The sequence below is a fragment of the Theropithecus gelada genome, chromosome 8, assembly GCF_003255815.1.
Source record: "Theropithecus gelada isolate Dixy chromosome 8, Tgel_1.0, whole genome shotgun sequence".
NCBI lineage: Eukaryota > Metazoa > Chordata > Mammalia > Primates > Cercopithecidae > Theropithecus > Theropithecus gelada.
This window is the reverse complement of record NC_037676.1, coordinates 132,454,076-132,474,125: the sequence shown is the minus strand read 5'-3', so window position 1 is coordinate 132,474,125 and position 20,050 is coordinate 132,454,076. Positions and strand designations below refer to the sequence as shown.

General features: G+C 39.0%; 1 protein-coding gene across 5 annotated transcripts in view; it reads left to right on the top strand.

The window, feature by feature from the left end:
* Window positions 1-20,050, top strand: part of ASAP1 (ArfGAP with SH3 domain, ankyrin repeat and PH domain 1) — a 399,692-nt gene that overhangs the window by 224,449 nt on the left and 155,193 nt on the right. For all 5 annotated transcript variants that reach the window (XM_025393739.1, XM_025393735.1, XM_025393737.1 and 2 more), the window contains one exon: window positions 2,339-2,484. In XM_025393739.1, the coding sequence (XP_025249524.1) occupies window positions 2,339-2,484 (146 nt within the window). The remainder of the gene's footprint in view (window positions 1-2,338; window positions 2,485-20,050) is intronic.

The window sequence follows — 20,050 nt, the reverse complement described above, 5'->3', positions numbered from 1 at the left end:
GTGTGTGTGTGTACATATATACACACACATATACACGAATATATACGTGCATACATATATATGTGTATATATACATATATATATGATAGAATGTGGTAGAAAATCCTGCAGTAGAAGTACAGAGAATTGTGGGCAAGGAAGGATTGTTTCCAACTAAAGGAAGACTTTATGAAGAAAAATCATTTATTGTAAAGCCTTTAATGATACAACTTTGATAAATATCTGTTTATTCACTTATTCATTCTGTAAATACTATGTAGGGAAATTCATGCTTCTCTGTGCAGCACAACAGAGGAGGGAGATGGAGAGTTGAGTACAGGCATCTGAAATGCTTCCAAGAGAACGTGGTATGCATCACTTCCACTCACATGGCCTTGGGTGGTGCACGCCATATTTCCTGCCTTACTTCAAGAGTGTGGGGAAATGCAGTACTCCTTTCTGTAACCCTGCAAGGATTGGAAACTTGGATATCCATGGCAAGTGGTAATGTCTGCCACAAGAGTCACAAGATCTGATGCACAATATAACAGTGTTACATTGGATGCTGTGTCAATACCAGACTACTGGGAAGCAAAAGCAGCAACAGAGAGACCACTTCAGAAGCAGAGTGTATTTGCCATTGCCACAGATAGGGGACTGTGAGAAAAAGAGGGTTTGGGAAGAAGATCAAGAGTTTGGTTTTAGACATGTTAAGATTCAACATATTAACAGAGAGTGGGTTTGTCTGGGCTGGGGATATCAATTTGGGAGTTATCAGCTGATAGAAAGTATTTAAAGCCGTAAGACTGAGATCCCAAGAGAGTAAGGAAAAATAGAGAGGAAAAGGCCAAGACTGAGGGGCCTCAACATGATGAGGTCAGAGAGGTGAAGAACCAGCAAAGACAGTGGAGACGACCAGTCATGAGGCAAGAAGACACTCAAGAAAATGTAATATCCTGGAAGCCAGATGAAGAACATGTTTCAAGGCAGTGGGGGGTTATTGTTTATGCAGTATTTGCTCTGTTAAGAAACTGTTATATACTTTATGTCAGCTCATCAGTACCACAATTCTGTAAGGTAGTTATTGGCCTCATTTTATGGATTGGAAAACAAAAGCTCAGGGAGGAGAAAATTTCACCAGTTAATATTTCTCATGTGCACCTAATTCATCTGATCCAATTCTGAACATTTTGCAGCAAGAGATGGACTGTGAAAAGCATTTTACAAATACTATTCCTCAGACCTGGAACTTAGACAAAATTAAAGGAAATGAAGATTAGTTGCAGGGAAAGAAACCTGTTAGGACACATGAATTTTTCTTTTGCCATCCAAGATTGTTTTTCCAAGGAGAATTTTCTCCTTTTTCAGATAATCATAGTTTCTTTCTTCCTTTTCCTTTTCCCTTTCCTTTCCTTTTTCTTTTCCTTTCCCCTTTCCTTTCCTTTTTCCTTTTTCCTTTCCTTTTTTTTTTTTTTGAGATAGAGTCTCATTCTGTCACCCAGCTGGAGTGCAGTGGCGCAATCACAGCTCAATGCAGCCTCGACTTCCCAGTCTCCAGCAGTCCTCCTAACTCAGCCTCCCAAGTAGCTGAGACCACAGGCGCATGCCACAACACCCAGCTAATTGTTAATTTTTTGTAGAGATGGGGTCTCGCCATGCTGCCTAGGCTGGTCTTGAACTCCTGGGCTCAAGCGACCTGCCTACCTTAGCCTCCGAAAGTTCTAGGATTACTGGCGGGAGCCACCATACCCAGTCACTCACAGTTTCTTAATTGCTTGAAAATGGGATGTAATTTGACCCCTCAACCTATGAGGAATTACTGGATTAACTGGACTATAAATGAACTAAATTCTGTAAATGAAAAAAGGTAAGGCGAGGCGCAGTGGCTCACACCTGTAATCTCAGCAGTTTTGGAGGCCGAGGTAGTTGGATCACGAGGTCAGGAGTTTGAGACTAGCCTCACCAACTTGGTGAAAAATACAAAAAATTAATCGGGCCTGGTGGTACGCATCTTTAATCCCAGTTACTCAGAAGGCTGACGCAGGAGAATCACTTGAACCTGGGAGGTGGAGGTTGCAATGAGCTGAGATCATGCCACTGCACTCCGGCCTGGGAGACAGAGTAAGACTCCGTCTCCAAAAGAAAAAAAAAAAAGTAAAAGTAAAAGGGAAAATCTTCCTTAGTAGAGTGAGTTAGAATATTTAGTGTACTCCTAACCTAACCTTTGGGATGTGTGCAATAAATAATTGATGCAGTTTATGCTTCCATTTTGAGAATTTGTAGTGATCGGTATTCAAAATAACTTTTCATTGTGGCAAATAATAGCTCAGTCTCCTTTCTTCTTCTTTTTTGTTTTTAGATCATGTACAAAATGAAGAAAACTATGCACAAGTTCTTGATAAGTTTGGGAGTAATTTTTTAAGTCGAGACAACCCCGACCTTGGCACTGCGTTTGTCAAGTTTTCTACTCTTACAAAGGAACTGTCCACACTGCTGAAAAACCTGGTAAGACATTACATATGTGAGTAAAAAGAAGTACAGCCTTTCCAAAATATTATGTCATATGGAGAACATTTCTATAATCCTTCCCCCTCAATCCTTCGTCCTAGGGGTGAGAAAGAAAAAAAGCTTTTTAGACCTAAGTGACTTCTACACCTCAACTAAAAAGCTTTTTAGTCACCTAGGATTTGCTTAAAGAAAATCCCATTGTGAAATTCCTGGAATTTGTACCTTTGGCCCAGCTGATAGAGTAGATTTATTGAAGCTGAGAGAGAAACTGCTTAACCTGAGTTCTCTTCCACATCTCTACCATTGATTTTTTTTTTAAAGATTACCTTTAGCAACTTTTGCTTTTTGATTGGCTAAAAGAATAATGATGATTTCTGTGTCGAACGTACATTGGAAATACACATTGAAAGTATATCTCACTTGTGTGAAGGTGATCATGCATTTTGGTTTCTGATTTATGAATAATGAACCTCCCTCAACTCCCCATATCCTTTTAACCCCCAACCAGGAAAAGGATTTTGAGATTTAGGGAGTCTCTGGTTTCCGAGGTAAATGACAGGAAGAATCCCTAAAGATCTGAGACACTAGAGGTGCTGGCCCCAGGAGGCAGACCCAGAGATGGGGGTGGTGGAGGAAACTATTTGCCAGGCAGTCATGTATAGGCATCCCCATGTTGTGCTGCAACACCCTCCCCAGCCCTCACACCATATGCACACTTAGAAAGGTTCTGGGTAACACCACCTGGACTGATGTTGGTTTTGGGGGATGAAATTATTTCTCTGAGGGCCACCCAGTGAAATAATTTAATCCTCCTAAGTCCCCAGAGAAAGGAGTACAATGAGGTTGAAAGGTGCCAAAGGAAAACTATATCATGCTTTTCCAAGTTAGCCCTGCCCTGGAGAAGAGGAGCTGTTCCCTCTTCTCTCCCAGTCTCTTGGCATTGTACTTTTATCTCCTTTAAGGATCCAGAACTCAGGCCCAAGATGTCCTCAGCCTAGGTCAGTTATTCATGTAACAAATAGGCTTCTATGGCCTCAGGTGATAATTTGTCATAAATCCATTAGATACAAAAGGTTAGTTTACAGATGAAGATAACCTATTTGAAAAATGAAAACTACCTTTCTACACTCCATTAACCTATTTGGCCAATTGCAATATTCTTTTTCTCTGTCACAATAAATGAACAGATGTGTGTGTGTGTCTGTCTTCCTGACAGTTTTTCTAATTGGCGATGTATGCCATTGAATTAATATTACACAGCAAATAAGCAAATCTGAAAGAAAATAAATGTTGAACATAGAAATATTTATTATTTTCAAAAACTTGGGAAAGAATAATTTTGAACTTAGGCTCTAATGTTTCTATGCTTTTGGATTTAAGAAATCCATGATATTTTTGCAAATCTTAGATTACATAAACCTCATTTATTCAGAAGAGCACCCTCGGTTTTCCTTCCCTCTGAGCACTGCCTGCACTTTCACTGGAGGCCTTGCTCAAAGTGTGGTGTGGTAGAAAGAGAGGAAGCAAAACAAGACTCTGACGATTCACTTTGGTAATAACTGGTAAAGGACTTGGCTCGGGCAGAAAGCTGTGTTTTCTCTGAGATGGGTGTTTTCGCATTGGTATCTTGCTTTAGTTTCCAAGAGACCAAATGTATTTGGCTTAAGTCAAGAGTCATCACCTCCAAGGTCCCTGGACCAATCCATCTCTACACTTTGCTACACTGCAGGTTCCTTTCAACTGTGTGTATATGTGCCATACACACAGCTCAGTGGCCATTCAGGCCAGCATTCATCATCTGCATTTGCTCACCTAATTCATTTGTTCATCTCCATACAAAACCAGCTGAGATTTATCGAATGCTTTTGATGAGCCTGGCAGTTTGGTGGGTGCGTTATATAGATTATTTCATTGAAGACATTACAACAATCCTGTGGTTACTGTACCTTTAATCCAGATGAGGAAACTGAGGCAAATTGAGATTGTAACTTGTTCATTTACACTGTTAGTATGTGTTACAGACTTGAAGCCAAACGTTGTGTCTCTGAACCCATTGTCTTTGCTCTTCTACAATATCCTGCCCTTGTCACCTCATGCTCTGGTTGTGCTGTTACCCTAAGCAGAAGTACTGATTAAGCTACTCCCATATACATACCTCAAGCTACAGCCCTTTTTCCACACCCACTCCCCTTTAAGGAGTAGAAGTCTAAGAAAAATCTAAAGGAAATTGCTGGAAAACCTAATTCATATAGTAAAGAAAATCAAATTTTGCCTTTGAAAGTGGTGGTGGCATTCTTGGTGAGGGAGCCAGGTAGAAGAATCAGTTTCTACTGTAGTTTGGTTACTAAGAAAACATTATTCTAATTGAATAAAAAGCAGCGCCAGGGGTTTACACAACTTGGTAACAGCCAGCAACTTTCTGCTTCTCTTTTTATGCTTTTCCAGGAAAGGGAAGAGCAAACTAGGCAGATTGATAGGGCCACACCTTGGAGTAGAGGGCTCGGGGGTCAGGGTTCTGGATCTTCGTGCAGCACCTGCAGCCCCCAGCTGAGCAGCACTCAACACCCTCCTGGGGCTCAGGAGTACCCACCGTGGGAACCCATACTTCTCAGAAGATTCCCAAAAATCCTATTCTCTTAGGCTTGTGAAGGCCAGAAACATTAAGCAAACTGATACAGTTGAAATGCAGAAATTAAAAGTAAAAGAAAGTACTTTGGTACTTTTTAGACTTTGTAAATTGTATTCTCAGTTCAACCAGCAAGTACCTAAAGTATTATGTTCGAAAGTCTATGCTAAATACTAAAAAATGTCATTTTCTAATTAAGTATTGCTTATAAAGAGTATTTTAATAGTTTATACTAAATCATTACTTATTTTTATAGAGAAAAAGGAAAGGATAGATATGCGGGCCAGGTCTCATACTAGCTTTTAGCTTTGACTAACCCTAGAAGAGAAAAACATTTGTTATTTGTCAGATGTAAGAAATCACTATTGCAAGTGTATTGTGTTTAGCAGTTTCCGGGGCAGTGGTCTTAAAAAATATCAGTGCACTAAATGATGGTAACTATCTCAGCCATCATTGAGATGCTTGGGGTTTTTTTCCTTTTTCAAAACTGTCTGTGATTATAGAAAGTATGATCAAGTGAGATGTTATGTGAAAACTCCCAAGGGCTACCTACAAAGATGTTGGCATTAACAGTGCATAGGCCTGAGGCTGCTTTAAATTAACCAAACGTCTGAGGACTGCGAAAAGGATTGCAGTTATTGCTGATTACTCTGTGAGCTCATACCACAGTTGATACACCAAGTCAGTTTTAAAGTAACTTGCTTTTCTTACTCCCCCCTCCTCCAAATCATAGAAAATTGTTCCTATAAAAAGTTTTTCTACCTCGTAACGTAGGATTCGAGAGACTATGAAGCATAGGTGGTTGGAGGATCATGGGTTTTGGTGTCAATCACACCTGGAATCCTAGTTCGCGCCTCACTAGCTTTATAGCCTTTGGCAATTCACTTAACTTTTCTAGTGCTAGTTTCCTTGTCTCTAAAAATAAATAATAAGAGTGACTGTTTCTTGGTAGTGGCAGGATTTCATTGAGATCAGAGAAGCAAGTCACTAAGCACAATACCTGACACAGAATTTGTTTCAGAAATACAAACCTTAATTGTTATTTACATCTTCTCATTTTATTTTTAAGGTAACTCAATGTAAAGACAGCTATCAGTCATATCCCATTTTAGAGATAGATGCACCAAATCTTCAAAAAATATATACTTGCAATGATGCAATTAGGGATTGAGCTCAAGCCCTGTGGCTACAGATCATGCCTTGTTTCAGTCTTGCTGCCCCATGAATTACATTGCCGTGATGGATTATGCGGATGATGAAGGCCCACCTGACAAGGTGACCAGGGCCTATCCTGGTGATCACTAAACCAATGTGTGTGTTTAGCGTGCAGGGTACTTTCTTGGCTCTTTTTTGTCCTTTGATTTCTCTCATTTGTGAGTTATAGCATATTGGAAAGAGTGAGAGTGTTAGATGGTAGTTCTCAAACTTCTTGGTTTTAGGACCTCAATCTTAAAAATGACTAAGGGTACCATGTGGTTTCTATTTATGTGGACTACTTCTATCCATATTTACTATCTTAGAAATTAAAACTGAGACATTTTTCATGTGTATTATGTATTTTAAAATAATAAACCCACTTTAAAAATCTATTTTTATGGAAAAATAACTATTTTCTCAAACCAAAAAACATTAGAAGAGTGGCATTGTTTAACATTTTTGTAAATCCCTTTAAAGCCAACTTAATAGATGGTAGCTATATTTTCATGTCTACTTCTGTATTCATTTTGTTGCAATTTATTGTTTTGGTTGAGGTAGATGGAAAATAAGGCCTCACACAGGTCTGTATTGGGAAAAGAGAAGAGTATTTTAAGAGCCGTTTCAGGTAATCTTTGATACTACATAAAAACTTGACAAGTGGTCCTTCCTTAAATGTTATTAACGGTGTGAATCTGAAACCATGTAAATGAACATTATTTGGAAGCTGTCAGCTCATGGTGGCAAATTCAAGTTTTCCAAAATTTTAACTTCCTCTGAAAGCACTGTTTTTATCATTAGCAATAAATGCTATCAGTTGTTTACCTCGAGGTGATAAGCTCACTTCATTCATTTTCAAGAAAATGTTTGTCAAATTCCCGAGTCTGAATAACCATAGTTTGCTAGTCTTTCTTTCAAAAAAAAAATTGGTGTTCCACTAATAAACAAAGCCAGTTAGTTCAACTTGCAACTCAAAAAATTACATTAAGTGCTTTTCCTCAAAACAACCATATTTCAGTATGCCTAAAAAGGGCTTTATTCATACTTCCTATTTCATCAAACAGAACATTAAAAAGATGCATTTGAGGGTCAAGATATGATGAAAATCATTTTACTTTTTCATTATGGGCATTCTTAGATGAAAATAGCCTTTTTTTACTGTAAGAGCAAGACCATGAAGAATACAGTTACTTCACTTCGTGGCAGTGCCTTGATTAATGCTTAAGGCAGCAGCTGTTTTACTCACTGTTGCTTTTGCACTGTCAATGCAAATGTCAACACAGTGAAAGATTCAGATAACCTCTTAGTATTATTATGAAAATAGTTTGGACCTTGGGAACCTGTAGGGGCCTAGGCGCTATACTTTGAGAACCACTGGTGTCAGAATTTGAAGGCTTTGTTATGATTCCAGCCCTACCGTTAAGTAGGTTAATGTAGCCTAACTTACGGAAATAAATTTCCTCACTAGTAGAATAGGGAAAGTACTTTTCTGCATACCTTATTGGTTGTGTAGGGATCAACTCATACCATTCATGTGAAAAATATTGTAACCTACAAAGTCCTTTGTACACACTGGATTATTATAATATTAATAGACTACATTAATATTAGTATTAGTATGGTATTAATAGCCACTCTAGAGTACTTTGTATTATAAAAAGAACACATGCCTACTGGGGAATTGCAATTTCTCTTTCATGTTCCCACTAGTCAAAGATAACTATAATTGACATTTGGAGTTTCTTTCTAGTCCTTTTGTCTACCTCCTTCTTTAGTGGGATGACAAATAGATGAAACGACATGTTCTAAGCAATTTTGAATTTGCTAGATTTCATATAGTGCTGGCACTAGAGTTAGATTTCATATAGTACTGGCACTAGAGCAGACATACTTTCCCAAGTTGGGTCAAGTCATAGATTCAGAAGTTCAAAAGAATGTGACTTATCCAAGAGCCCCATGTAATGAATTCCTCCTCATTGGCAGATCAGCCTTCATCCCCATTACAGCCTCATCCTCTTCTTGTTGTGAGAGCCAGCGCAGTGACATCTGCGGAATGGCAATCCAGCTACTGGGGCAGAAAGATGATCGAGGATGACCCAAGTACATGCAAGATCTTTTGTCTTTTACATCTGTGTTCTTTATACCCCTGTAAGCTTTTATTGCCTTAAAGTGAAAAAAAAGTTCCCTAAAAGAGTGACTTTAAATAAGATAACCTTCCCATAATGTGTATTTTTATGACTAAAGTCACAGGCATCCAAAATTACAAAGATGGAGAGCAGATCAGTAGTTACCAGTGGTTAGGAAAGGGAGCAGCAGTGTAACCTGAGGGAGTTCCTTTGTATTGATGGAACAGTTTGATAACTTGATGGTGGTGATGGTTGTAGTTATCTTTACATGTGACAAAATGCTGTAGATACACAAAGACATACCAAAACAATGAATGCATGCAAAAAACGGGGGGAATTCTAGTAAGGTCTGTGGCCTAGTTGTCTTGCACCAGTGTCTATTTTTTCTTTTTGATAATGTACTGTTTAACATATATAAGATGTTACTATTGGAGGAAGCTGGTTGATGGGTCCAAGGGACCTCTCTACTAGTTTTATAGTTTTTTGGTGAGTCTGTAATTTTTTCAAAATAAGTTTAATAAAAGTATAAACTATCAAATTATCAAGAAGGGAAAGTAGGGGAAAGTGTTTAGTATACATTGTTATGTAAACATTTCAGCATGAAACAAATGTGCAGAACACAAATCAAACTCATTTCTCTGATATTCTTTGAGCCAACTGATCTGCAGTCCTCAGTCCCACTTCCTTCGCACTTTAATAGGTTTTCTAATTTCTTCCTCTAATTACAGTCCTATATGTGGCCACTATTCCACAAAAGTAGGAATGATTACCTATTTCCTCCCAGAAGTGAGTCTAGTTGTCATGACTGAATATATCTAGGGAATGCTGCCTCTTAGTGGTGAGAAGCCAGAGAAATGTGGACAAGATCTGTTCTATTGCTGTTGTTTTTACTATATTTGTGGCATAGTTATAAGTGCATGGGTTTTGATTTTTAATGAGGCCTGTATAAAAATAATTACTCAGCATCTTACTTGTGTGGCCTTGTTGAGTTCTTTGAGTCTTGGTTCCTTCATTTTTGTAAAAAGGGTTTAATAATCCCTCCTTGTGTTCATTTATGATTCATTCTGTTATTTATTAGGATTCTACATAAGCCCTGTGGGTAGGCAGTAGAGATACAGCAGTGAAAAGAACACAGACAAGAGCCATATCCTCTTGGAGTCTCCATTCTGGTGGCATTTTTAGAAATAATTTATGTAAAATACCTATCAAAGCATTCAGTTCATAGCATGTACTGGATAGTGACATTTAAAAAACATTTTTAAAAAATATTTATTTAGTTGACTTGCAATGTCTCTGAATTTATCCTTCCTTTCATTAAAGATGCCTTCCTAATCAAAGCCAACTCCAGACATAACAAACGATTTGTTGTTCCTGGAATATATAGCATTTCACGCTTCCATGCCTTTATACATTCCATTCCTTCCACTTTGAGTGCCCCTTTAGTAGTTAATGTATTAATGATAAAGGCTTTCTTTGCAATGCAGCTTTCTCGTTTAAAAAAAGAAAAAGGAAGCAGAATGTTCTTGAGTTTTAGCTGTTTCTAAGTGGTTTTGTTGTACGTTTGATTAAGTGTATAGTACTGAAAAATTATGTTCAACCTTTTTTTTTTTTTTTTTTTAAACCATAAAAAGGAAGGCAATAAAATCATTGCTTGCTAAGCAATGCTGGGTCTGCTCTACTTCCAGCATCAGGCATCATTCCTGTGATCCTAGCAAAGAAGTTAAGGAGACAACAGAGAATGGCATCCATTTAATACCGAAACCACAAAATGGGTCGGGAAAGGAGTAACTGGTGGATTGAAATAGATTCTCAATGGACAGAGGAAAACCATTTAAATACCATACCCTTTGAAAGTCCCAAGGCAGCAGTGGTTTTAGAAAATGTATATAAATTATTTTTTAAATAGTGGAAGTTACCCAGAAGTATTCTAGTTCAGGCAGGACTCGCCATGCATCTGATTTCTTCTCTTCTGAAGCCTTTGGACAATTCTATAGCTTGCATAAGAGCTTGAGTCTCATTAAACAGTTGGAGGGCAGTTATTGCTTCAGAGCTGTTGAAGCAAAGCAAAGATTTCTCCATCTGCATAGCATTTCCTGTTTGCAATCTCTGTAAGGTATTGTGGTTTGTGTTAAAGATTTTTTTTAAATTTTTCTCCTTTTCTTTCTTCACAAATAAGAATATCTGATAATGTACAGGTCGGATCTAGATTTGTAGCCAGCAGATTATTTCTCGAGTTCTTTGAAATGTTAAAAAGTATGGAGAGCATGGTTGTGCCTAATGGTAAAATTGGTAGCTTCTGGGTGCCCTGAACTATATAATGCATTTTTTTAAACCTTATCTTTTTAAAAAATGGTCATTAATCATTTTTTTAAAAGATATTTTTAAAAGTTTTCAGCATTTGATCTACCAGGTTATCCCCTTATGTCCTGACATGCCTCACTACCAATTAATACTGTGGGACATTTTGTGAAATGTGATTTATCCATGTGGGTTGATGGGTGGGTAAGAGGGAAAGGATTTTTTTTTTTATTTAACTCCTTCTATTAAACCATATGCATTTACTATAAAAATTTTAGACATATGGAAAATTTTAAAAATTATAATTCCAGCTTCTGTTAATTTTTTTTTTTTTTTTTTTTTTTGAGACGGAGTCTGGCTCTGTCGCCCGGGCTGGAGTGCAGTGGCCGGATCTCAGCTCACTGCAAGCTCCGCCTCCCGGGTTTACGCCATTCTCCTGCCTCAGCCTCCCGAGTAGCTGGGACTACAGGCGCCCGCCGCCTCGCCCGGCTAGTTTTTTGTATTTTTTAGTAGAGACGGGGTTTCACCGTGTTCACCAGGATGGTCTCGATCTCCTGACCTCGTGATCCGCCCGTCTCGGCCTCCCAAAGTGCTGGGATTACAGGCTTGAGCCACCGCGCCCGGCCGCTTCTGTTAATATTTAAGAGTATAAGTTCAACCATTATGGAAAACAGTATGGCGATTCCTCAAGGATCTAGAACTAGATGTACCATATGACCCAGCCATCCCATTACTGGGTATATACCCAAAGGATTATAAATTATGCTGCTATAAAGACACATGCACACGTATGTTTATTGCAGCACTATTCACAATAGCAAAGACTTGGAATCAACCCAAATGTCCATCAGTGACAGATTGGATTAAGAAAATGTGGCACATATACACCATGGAATACTATGCAGCCATAAAAAAGGATGAGTTTGTGTCCTTTGTAGGGACATGGATGCAGCTGGAAACCATCATTCTTAGCAAACTATCACAAGAACAGAAAACCAAACACCGCATGTTCTCACTCATAGGTGGGAACTGAACAATGAGATCACTTGGACTCAGGAAGGGGAACATCACACACCGGGGCCTATCATGGGGAGGGGGGAGGGGGGAGGGATTGCATTGGGAGTTATACCTGATGTAAATGACGAGTTGATGGGTGCAGCACACCAACATGGCACAAGTATACATATGTAACAAACCTGCACGTTATGCACATGTACCCTACAACTTAAAGTATAATAATAATAAATAAATTAAAAATATATATATATTTAAGAGTATAGTATTTGAAACAGTTTTATGGATTTGTACACAGAGATACTGCTAATTTGCATAGATATCTGCAGGTATAGACATCTATCTCATTTAGATCCAAAATCCTTGGGGTTAGATTGGTTTCAAAATTCAGAGTTTTACAGATTTCAGAAGGATGACAGGGTGTACATGCCTTATATTAAGCAGGACACCCCCTAGTGACTTCTTGGGAAGATGTTTATAATTAAACATAGTTTTGTGTCTGCAGTAAAACTTGAATATTCACATGAAGTGGGATATATAAAGACTGTTAGTTGCCCCACTTCAAGTCTAGTCAGAGGTTACCAACCAAATGGAGTCAGAACAGGTTTTGCTGTTAAATGAGTTTAAAGTAAAAAAAAAAAAAAAAAAAAAAAAAGGCCGAAGCCGTGTATTTCATATATATATATATGCAAAATTTTTAACTGGCTTCATACTATTTCATTGTGTATCTGGACCATAACTGATTATTTGAGTTTTCTATTTGTCAGTAGAGGTATACCTTGTCTTAAATACATCCAATAAACAGGTATCCTAGTGTATATGTACCTCAGGCTGAATTTGAATATGGTTTTTCTTTTGGCTTATTTTTTTTCTTTTAAGGATTTACATTCAGTGTTTCAAGTAGGATTTCAAATAATACATTTTAAATAGGATTGCATTTTCAGCTTGTGGCTTTTGTATGTTCCTAGCACTTGTCTAAAGGGTGTATGCATGCGATATGTGTATATGGTTGTCTAGTATTATTTCACTTGAGACAGGCTCACAAAACAGCATTTGGTGTAGAGTTCGGTTCTATGTGAGAGGAAGGAAGAAGAAAAAGAGAGAGTGGGGAAGGGAGAAGAAAAACCATCGCTTATTGGAGCGAAGTTTCATTGACCATAGGAAGGGATTGAACTTGAAGAATGATTGGTACTGGAATGCTTTATGGTGTCTCTAACATTTGCTAATCAATATCTCTTTGATAAAAGAGCTGGTCTCACCCTCACAACCTTAAGGCAGGTGAAGTTTTCATTATTTTTATTTTTATGGTTAACTTTTGCTGTACAAATAATTCTGATAACAAGAGCTTGTCTTTATACTGTGGTGTCTGTATGCCAGGCACTGGCACTTTGAGTACTTTACATGTTTTATTGGTTAAGATAGGCTAGGATATACTGCAGTAATAAATGAACCCCCAAATCTCCATGGCTTAACATGGTTTATTTTCTTGTCATGTGGCATGTCTGCTGAAGGGGTCTGTTCTACTTTGCAACAGCAACTCAGAGACTTAGACGCATGGAAGCTCCCCTTCTCTACAGGGGAAGAGAGAGACTAGAGAAGCGTAAACATCCTTTTCACAGGTTTCCTAGATGTTGTAGTTCATTGGTTTGAACTGTGTTCTTGGCCCCACCTACCTAGCTGCAGGAGACCCGGAAATGGGAGGGAGCAAATGGAGTATTTGGTGAGCATTATCCTCTCTGCCTCATCTGTACATAGCCTCATTTACTCCTCACAGCAGCCCTAACCATAGTTACCCTTATTTAAGAGCTCACAAAACTGAGTCACAGAGCATTAAGTAGATCTCAGATTCAGCATTCGAACCCAGGTGGTCTGCTCTAGGGCATCGTTCCCCAACCTTTTTGGCACCAGGAACCGGTTTTGTGGATGAGTTTTTCCACAGTTGAGGGGGTAGCCGGGAGGATGGTTTCGGGATGATTTGAGCACATTACATTTATCACTAGATTCTCATAAGTAGCATGCAACCTAGATCCCTCGCATATACGGTTCACAGTAGGGTTCCCTCTCCTGTGAGAATCTAATGCTGCCCTTGATCTAACAGGAGGCGGAGCTTAGCTTCGCTCACTAGCCCACCACTCACTCCTGCTGTGTGGCCCTGTTCCTAACAGGCCACAGACCTGTACCCGTCCGTGACCTGGGGATTGGGGACCCGTGCTCTAGAGTATGCTGTACCTCCTCTCAAAAGATATGGACATTCTGTTTTGGACATAATGTAAAATTTACTCTTAAATTAAGTTAAAAGTTACATTGATTTTAAAAACAGCAATTAAAACATTGACAATGATGTTACAAAGATAAGGCAAGCACTGATTGGAGAGAATTAACAGCCATCTGTCTGCATGATCTTTGTCCCAGAAGCCTCCAGAGCTCTTTCTTTAGGCCCAGATCTGGAAGTAAAATGCATACAGCAAATGCAGGTCTTTTTCTCTTTTCCTTTCTTAACAGAGAATTCTGTCAAACTCTGCCCCACATTCACTTCTTCCGCTTCTTTTCACTTCTTTTCACTCCACATTCCCTTCCACTCTTCCTTGATTTCCCATTTTCCATCCCAGGCCTAACCTTTTATCTGGATCTCCCACTCTTCCTAGCAGATTCAGATTAAATGTTCTGTCTTGAGCTGGCTTTGGATTCCTCTGCACAATGTTGCTTCTGAGTCTCTCCTCACCTCCACATACCATGGCCCTCAGACAGGGCCACCATTGCACATCCGGGCTGTTGGGAGGTACTACAGCCCAGCCTGGCGCTTTTTCAGGGCTGATGCCAGCCAGCACTGGGAAACACGGGTTAGTGAGGGGAGACTGACTGGACTTCAGGCTTCCCTTGTACAAGCCAGGTGGGTGATTTGAGCCATGTACACCCTGCGCAGCCATACACAGTGGCCATACTGTGTCCAGTGTATCTGGTGTCTTCTTGCCTGGGAGCAAGAGTATAAAGAAACTTGTCCAATGCAGTGCTTTCTAATTTATTTGAGCACAGACTTTATTGTTGTATAAAGACTTTGTTGTTGTATTGACTTTTCATGGAACCACTTCAGAAAATGCTGATGTAGATGTTTTGCTGGACCAGGTGATCCATTTCGTTTGTTGTGTGTGTGTATGTGTGTGTGTGTGTGTGTGTGTGTGTTTCTCCCCCCAAGACAGTCTGGCTTTGTCGCCCAGGCTGGAGTGCGGTGGTGCGCCCTCAGCTCACTGCAAGCTCTGCCTCCCAGGTTCACACCGTTCTCCTGCCTCAGCCTCCCAAGTAGTTAGGACTACAGGCGCCCGCCACCACGCCCGGCTAATTTTTTGTATTTTTAGTAGAGATGAGGTTTCACTGTGTTAGCCAGGATGGTCTCGATCTCCTGACCTTGTGATCCGCCTGCCCCAGCTTCCCAAAGTGCTGGGATTACAGGCGTGAGCCACCGCGCCCGGCCGTGTGTGTGTTTTTTTCTAATTCAAATTCATTTCACCCCTCCAAGAATTTATTTCTAATTTATATTTCAGTATGTAATTTCTCATTGTTTTTAAGCTGGTTGCTGCTTTGCCTTTTCTTTTCATTTTAGATTATACTGTTTGGTAACCTTAGGGTTAAACATGAAGAAATGGCCCACTGATGCAGTCTTGAATTCGTATCTGACTACATCTTTCAGTAAAAACGAGTGGATCTTTTTATTGACATATTGCCCCAGATATGTGAAGCAACTGAAAATTCAGAAGATTGGCAGAAATAGCTTGACTTCGAAATCAGTTGTAATTGAGTTCATGTCTCTGCTCCACCACTTCCCAAGCTAGGTCACCTGAGGCAGATTCATTCATTCACTAATTCATGTAGAAAACAAGAGTATCTAGGAAGGCTGTGCAGAGGAGGCACGCTTTATCTGAGCCATAAATTATTAAGAGATATTCATGAAACGCTATTCTCTTAAGCTAGCAGAGTCTGTTTTCATAAATAGAAACATTAAATAATATTAAGCAATGGTTGATATACTTGATAAAGAGTGAGGTGAAAGTCTATACTTTAGTACTAAGAAAGAAACTTTCTATAAAGTGTGTCCTTATCTCTGTCAGCAGTTACCAAGTGCCCACTCTGTTCCAGAATCTGTGCTAAGACTGTCATTTTCTATGTGAGAGATTGCTTATACATAATATTTTAATAGTTTACCCTAAAGCATTACTTAATTTTACAAGGGAAGATGGACAAAGGTATAGGACCAGACTTGTAAAACATTGTGCTTTTGGTTTCCCACAAGTGGGGTTTCCTGGCAGCAGTTGGCATCACAAATGTAATATCTAAGAAGATTCCTTTTCTGCAAGAGAAGCTTTGAAATATATGAAACAACTGCCTATCACAGTTACCATTTAGGTGGATTCTTTGACTTCTGAAAAATTTAATGAGGATTAAGTGAAATAAGTCTTAAAACATGAAGATGTAGCCCAAGCAGACAGGGCAGGACTTTCCAAACAAAGGGAGCCGAGATGGCTCTGACCAGTTAAATGTCAGTTAAATGAAGACAATAATGTCTACTATGAGACATTACTATGTCACCTCAGTACGTGGTAAGCCCTGTGTGCTTGCATATGTTTGTTGAATTTTTAAAATTGTGTTAAGAAGGTGCGTCCTGAGTAAAAGATATTGCAAAACAATTTATCATAATCTGTGATAAAGATGTTGAGTGAAAGCAAGGAAAATGTGATTCGATGTTACAGTGTGGTTTTATTCTAGGGAAAAAGAACAAATTATAGATGCCAAGCATGGAAATGAAATTAAAGGTCTGAAAGTTGATCATGAACTAACTGATTATCATTTTAAGTACAATAAAGAAATCCTTAGGATGGGGATATCTTTCTCAAACCAAGGCCTAGCTATATAGCACACCGCCTCCTTTTACTTTCTCCTTTGTCTTGGTCTTATAAATCCTAGCTACTTCCCCTTTCCATATAATTATCATCAAATGAAATCAGATGCTACAGATAATGCACAGGGAAATGGTACTTTCATTTTCACTTGATGTAGGAGATGATGTTAAATGTAACCCACCATTTAGTAAATTGAATTAGATAAAATATAATTGCATTATTTTAAGTTAAGGAATTCTCATATTTCCTGGTACTGTTAGACCTACCCATTTTTCTTTCTAGCATTTCCAGTAAAATGTACTTTATGCCTAAATTCAGTCTTGTCAGTCCCAAATGCCTTTAGCACATGGTGTAATTTAGTTTGCATTTTTCCTTGGGCCTTTCCCAGATCTTCCAGCACAGTATGTCTGTTCTTCATTGTAATTATGCCTTAGACCATAGGCAAGTGATTTCTGCTCTCTGGCTGTAAGTCTTTCCTTCTCTAAAGGAACTTTGGTTTTTCTTGCGCTTGGACAACCTTTAGTCTAAGGCAATGGTTCTCACACTTGATCTTGCATCCATTTCACCTTGAGAGCTTGTTAAAACTTAGGTTGCTGGGCCCCACTCTTGGAGTTTCTGATTAATTAGGTCTGGGATTTCATAACCAAGAAGTTTCCAGGTGATGTTGACACTACTGATTTGAGGACCACACTTTTGAGAACCACTAGGAAGGATTGTCATTCTGGACAGAGATCCAGGATTTCCTAGTATTACAGAGAAGCTGCAACTGTTTTTCCCTCCAGATTCACTTTTATAATATTAATTGTTTTTACTTTTATACATGCCATCTGATTTACATCTTTATCAATAAATAAAGAACAAGTTGAATGAGAAATAGGCTACTGGTTAATTATATCACCCTCTTGTGATTTGTGTCATGTTTCTTTTTAATAACTTTCTACGTACGAAGATAATACCACTTCATTGTTGAAAACTCAGAAAATATAGGGAGAAAAAGACTAAAATAAAAATCGACAGTAATCTTACCTGTTATGGAGTGTGTGTGTGTGTGTGTGTATACGTACCCTCTGTCTTTCTAAACTTTTTGCTGTTTTAACGTCTTTTTTCTCATATTTTTAAAGTCATATAATTTTTTTAAACATTGGGTTCATACTGCAGTGCTGTTTTATACTGTGGTTTTCCACTGATACATTTTGAAAATGTTTTCCTGTTTTGTAAAATACTGCAGCCTAAAAACCTTTGCTTAGTTGGAAGCATACAACCTCCTAGATCAAGGCTTGTTTGGGCAGGGTTTGGAGCCAGGATCCTCTCCCCTGGCAGTCTCCAAAGAGGAGTCTACAGAACCCAGAGGCACTTCCCACCAAGAGGCACATTCTAAAAATTGTATAGAATGCCCGTCTTATGTTTGCACTGTAATTTATTTACACAACTTCCTGTTTTGAATATTTCTATTGTTTCCACTTACCACTGTCCAAAATGTAATAGTTTGAAATCTCTACATATCTCATGATTATATATTATTTAGTTACTGATTGTCATTACTCCATTAATTCAGTTTGTAATGCTTTTGTTTCTCCTCCTTCCCTGTCATTTAAGAGTCAAGAAATGGGGGGAAACTGCCAGTAGCCCAAGGCCCTAGTAGGTCATAGTTGGTGCCTTGCTCTGATCAAATTAAGATGCTCACTTCATTGAAATATTTCAGACTTTTTCAAAAGGTTATGTTTATACTGTGCCTGAAGTTTTATAGTGAACGTTGTGGACTATACTAAAAAATTGAGAATTGTTATAAGAATTTTGAATGGACTTTTCTAACTCTCCGGCTTTACCACGGAACTGTTTGTTTGTTTTTGTTACTTTGTTGGGTGGGGAACCAGGGCTGCCTTGTCTCTGAGGCAGTTTGAGCATCTCCCTATAGTTCTCTCCCGTTCGAGGTGGAATTTTTTCTCCTTTATTCAGTTGTATCTCAGTAGCTCATTTTAAGCTGTAAGAGTGTTGTAACTGGAAGGTACCTTAGAAATCTTTTTAGAGACCCCACACTTTATTGATGCCAGAAACAAAAAGTGACCTGCCTAACCATTCACAGCTGGTTGGAGACAAGTTCAAGTCTAGAACAGGTCTCCTGACCTTCATTCTTTCTTCTCTTCTTGTCAGACAGAGCCTAACAGCTGCAGAGTGGGAGGGGTACCCTTGGTTTGTCACTCCCAGCCATATCCTGGGAGCAGTTCTAACTCTTCTATCCCTCTCCTGAATCTTGCCGCTTCCCCCATTCTGGATCCCCCATTCTGGTGCTGAGCACTCCAGGAAGACCAAAACTGATTCAGGTTCTATAATGCTTGGTGCTTCAGAGCAGCTCTCCTGATTTGGAGAGTAATTCATTCATCCATTTACTTAATCAGTAAGCATTTTTATTTAGTGTATATAGCAAGTCAACACTTTGCTACTCTAGGAGTTTGATGTAGCTCAGTGGTGGGCAAAGCAGTCATAGCCTCTGCCTCCAAGAAGCTTTGCTCTAGACGGTAAAGGAACACACGGGTAATTTTAAAGTGCAGTACTCTATGAAAGAGAACCTATTCTGCCAGTGATCCAGAGTAACAGGAGATTAGGAAGAAGGGACTTATTTATTATTTAGAGTGGTCAAGGCCTCACTGAGGAAGTGACATGGAGACAGAGGAAGAGTGTTCCAGACAGAGTAAAGCACATGCAAAGGGGGAGAGCTCTGTGGGTTGAGAAGCCAGAAGGAGTTGAAGTGCAGTGAGAATGGGTAGAAGGACTCAAAACAGGTTGGCAGGGCCAGACCTAAATTGGGAGCTTGGATATGAGTGTAGTTCAGTGGGAAGCCAACGATGGGTTTTAAGCAGGAGAGTGATATAATCTGGTAATCACTTTAAAAGATCACTGTAACAGCAGAGTGCAGAGGAAATGAGAATGGTCTTTGGAGTCAGTAAAAACCTTAATTAATAACCTGACCATCTGCTTTACTCACTGTTTGACCTTGGGCGTGTTACTTAACCTCTCTAAGCCTGTTTCCTCATTAATCTAGTAAGACTAAGACCCATTTTACAGAGGTGTTGTGAGCAATATCTTTAGATAATATATTTCAAATACAGTACCCTCTGTCATTTAAATAAAATTCACGCCGTTCTGCCTAGATTAGAACACAATATAATGGGCTGCATTATCTTACAGTTTATGGAGACTGTCTTGCAGATGAGGCAGGGAAGCAGGAACTGTGAGATGGAGAGAATGTGGTGCAATAGAAAGGGTATTTTGAAGCTTCCCATCCCAGCCTTAAAAGTACCTGAAATGCTATCTCATTATCATTTTTTCACCACTACTGCTGAGCTTTTCAAGTGTAAAGAATCTTGTGATTCAACATGACGAAACCCTGTCTCTACTAAAAATACAAAAATCAG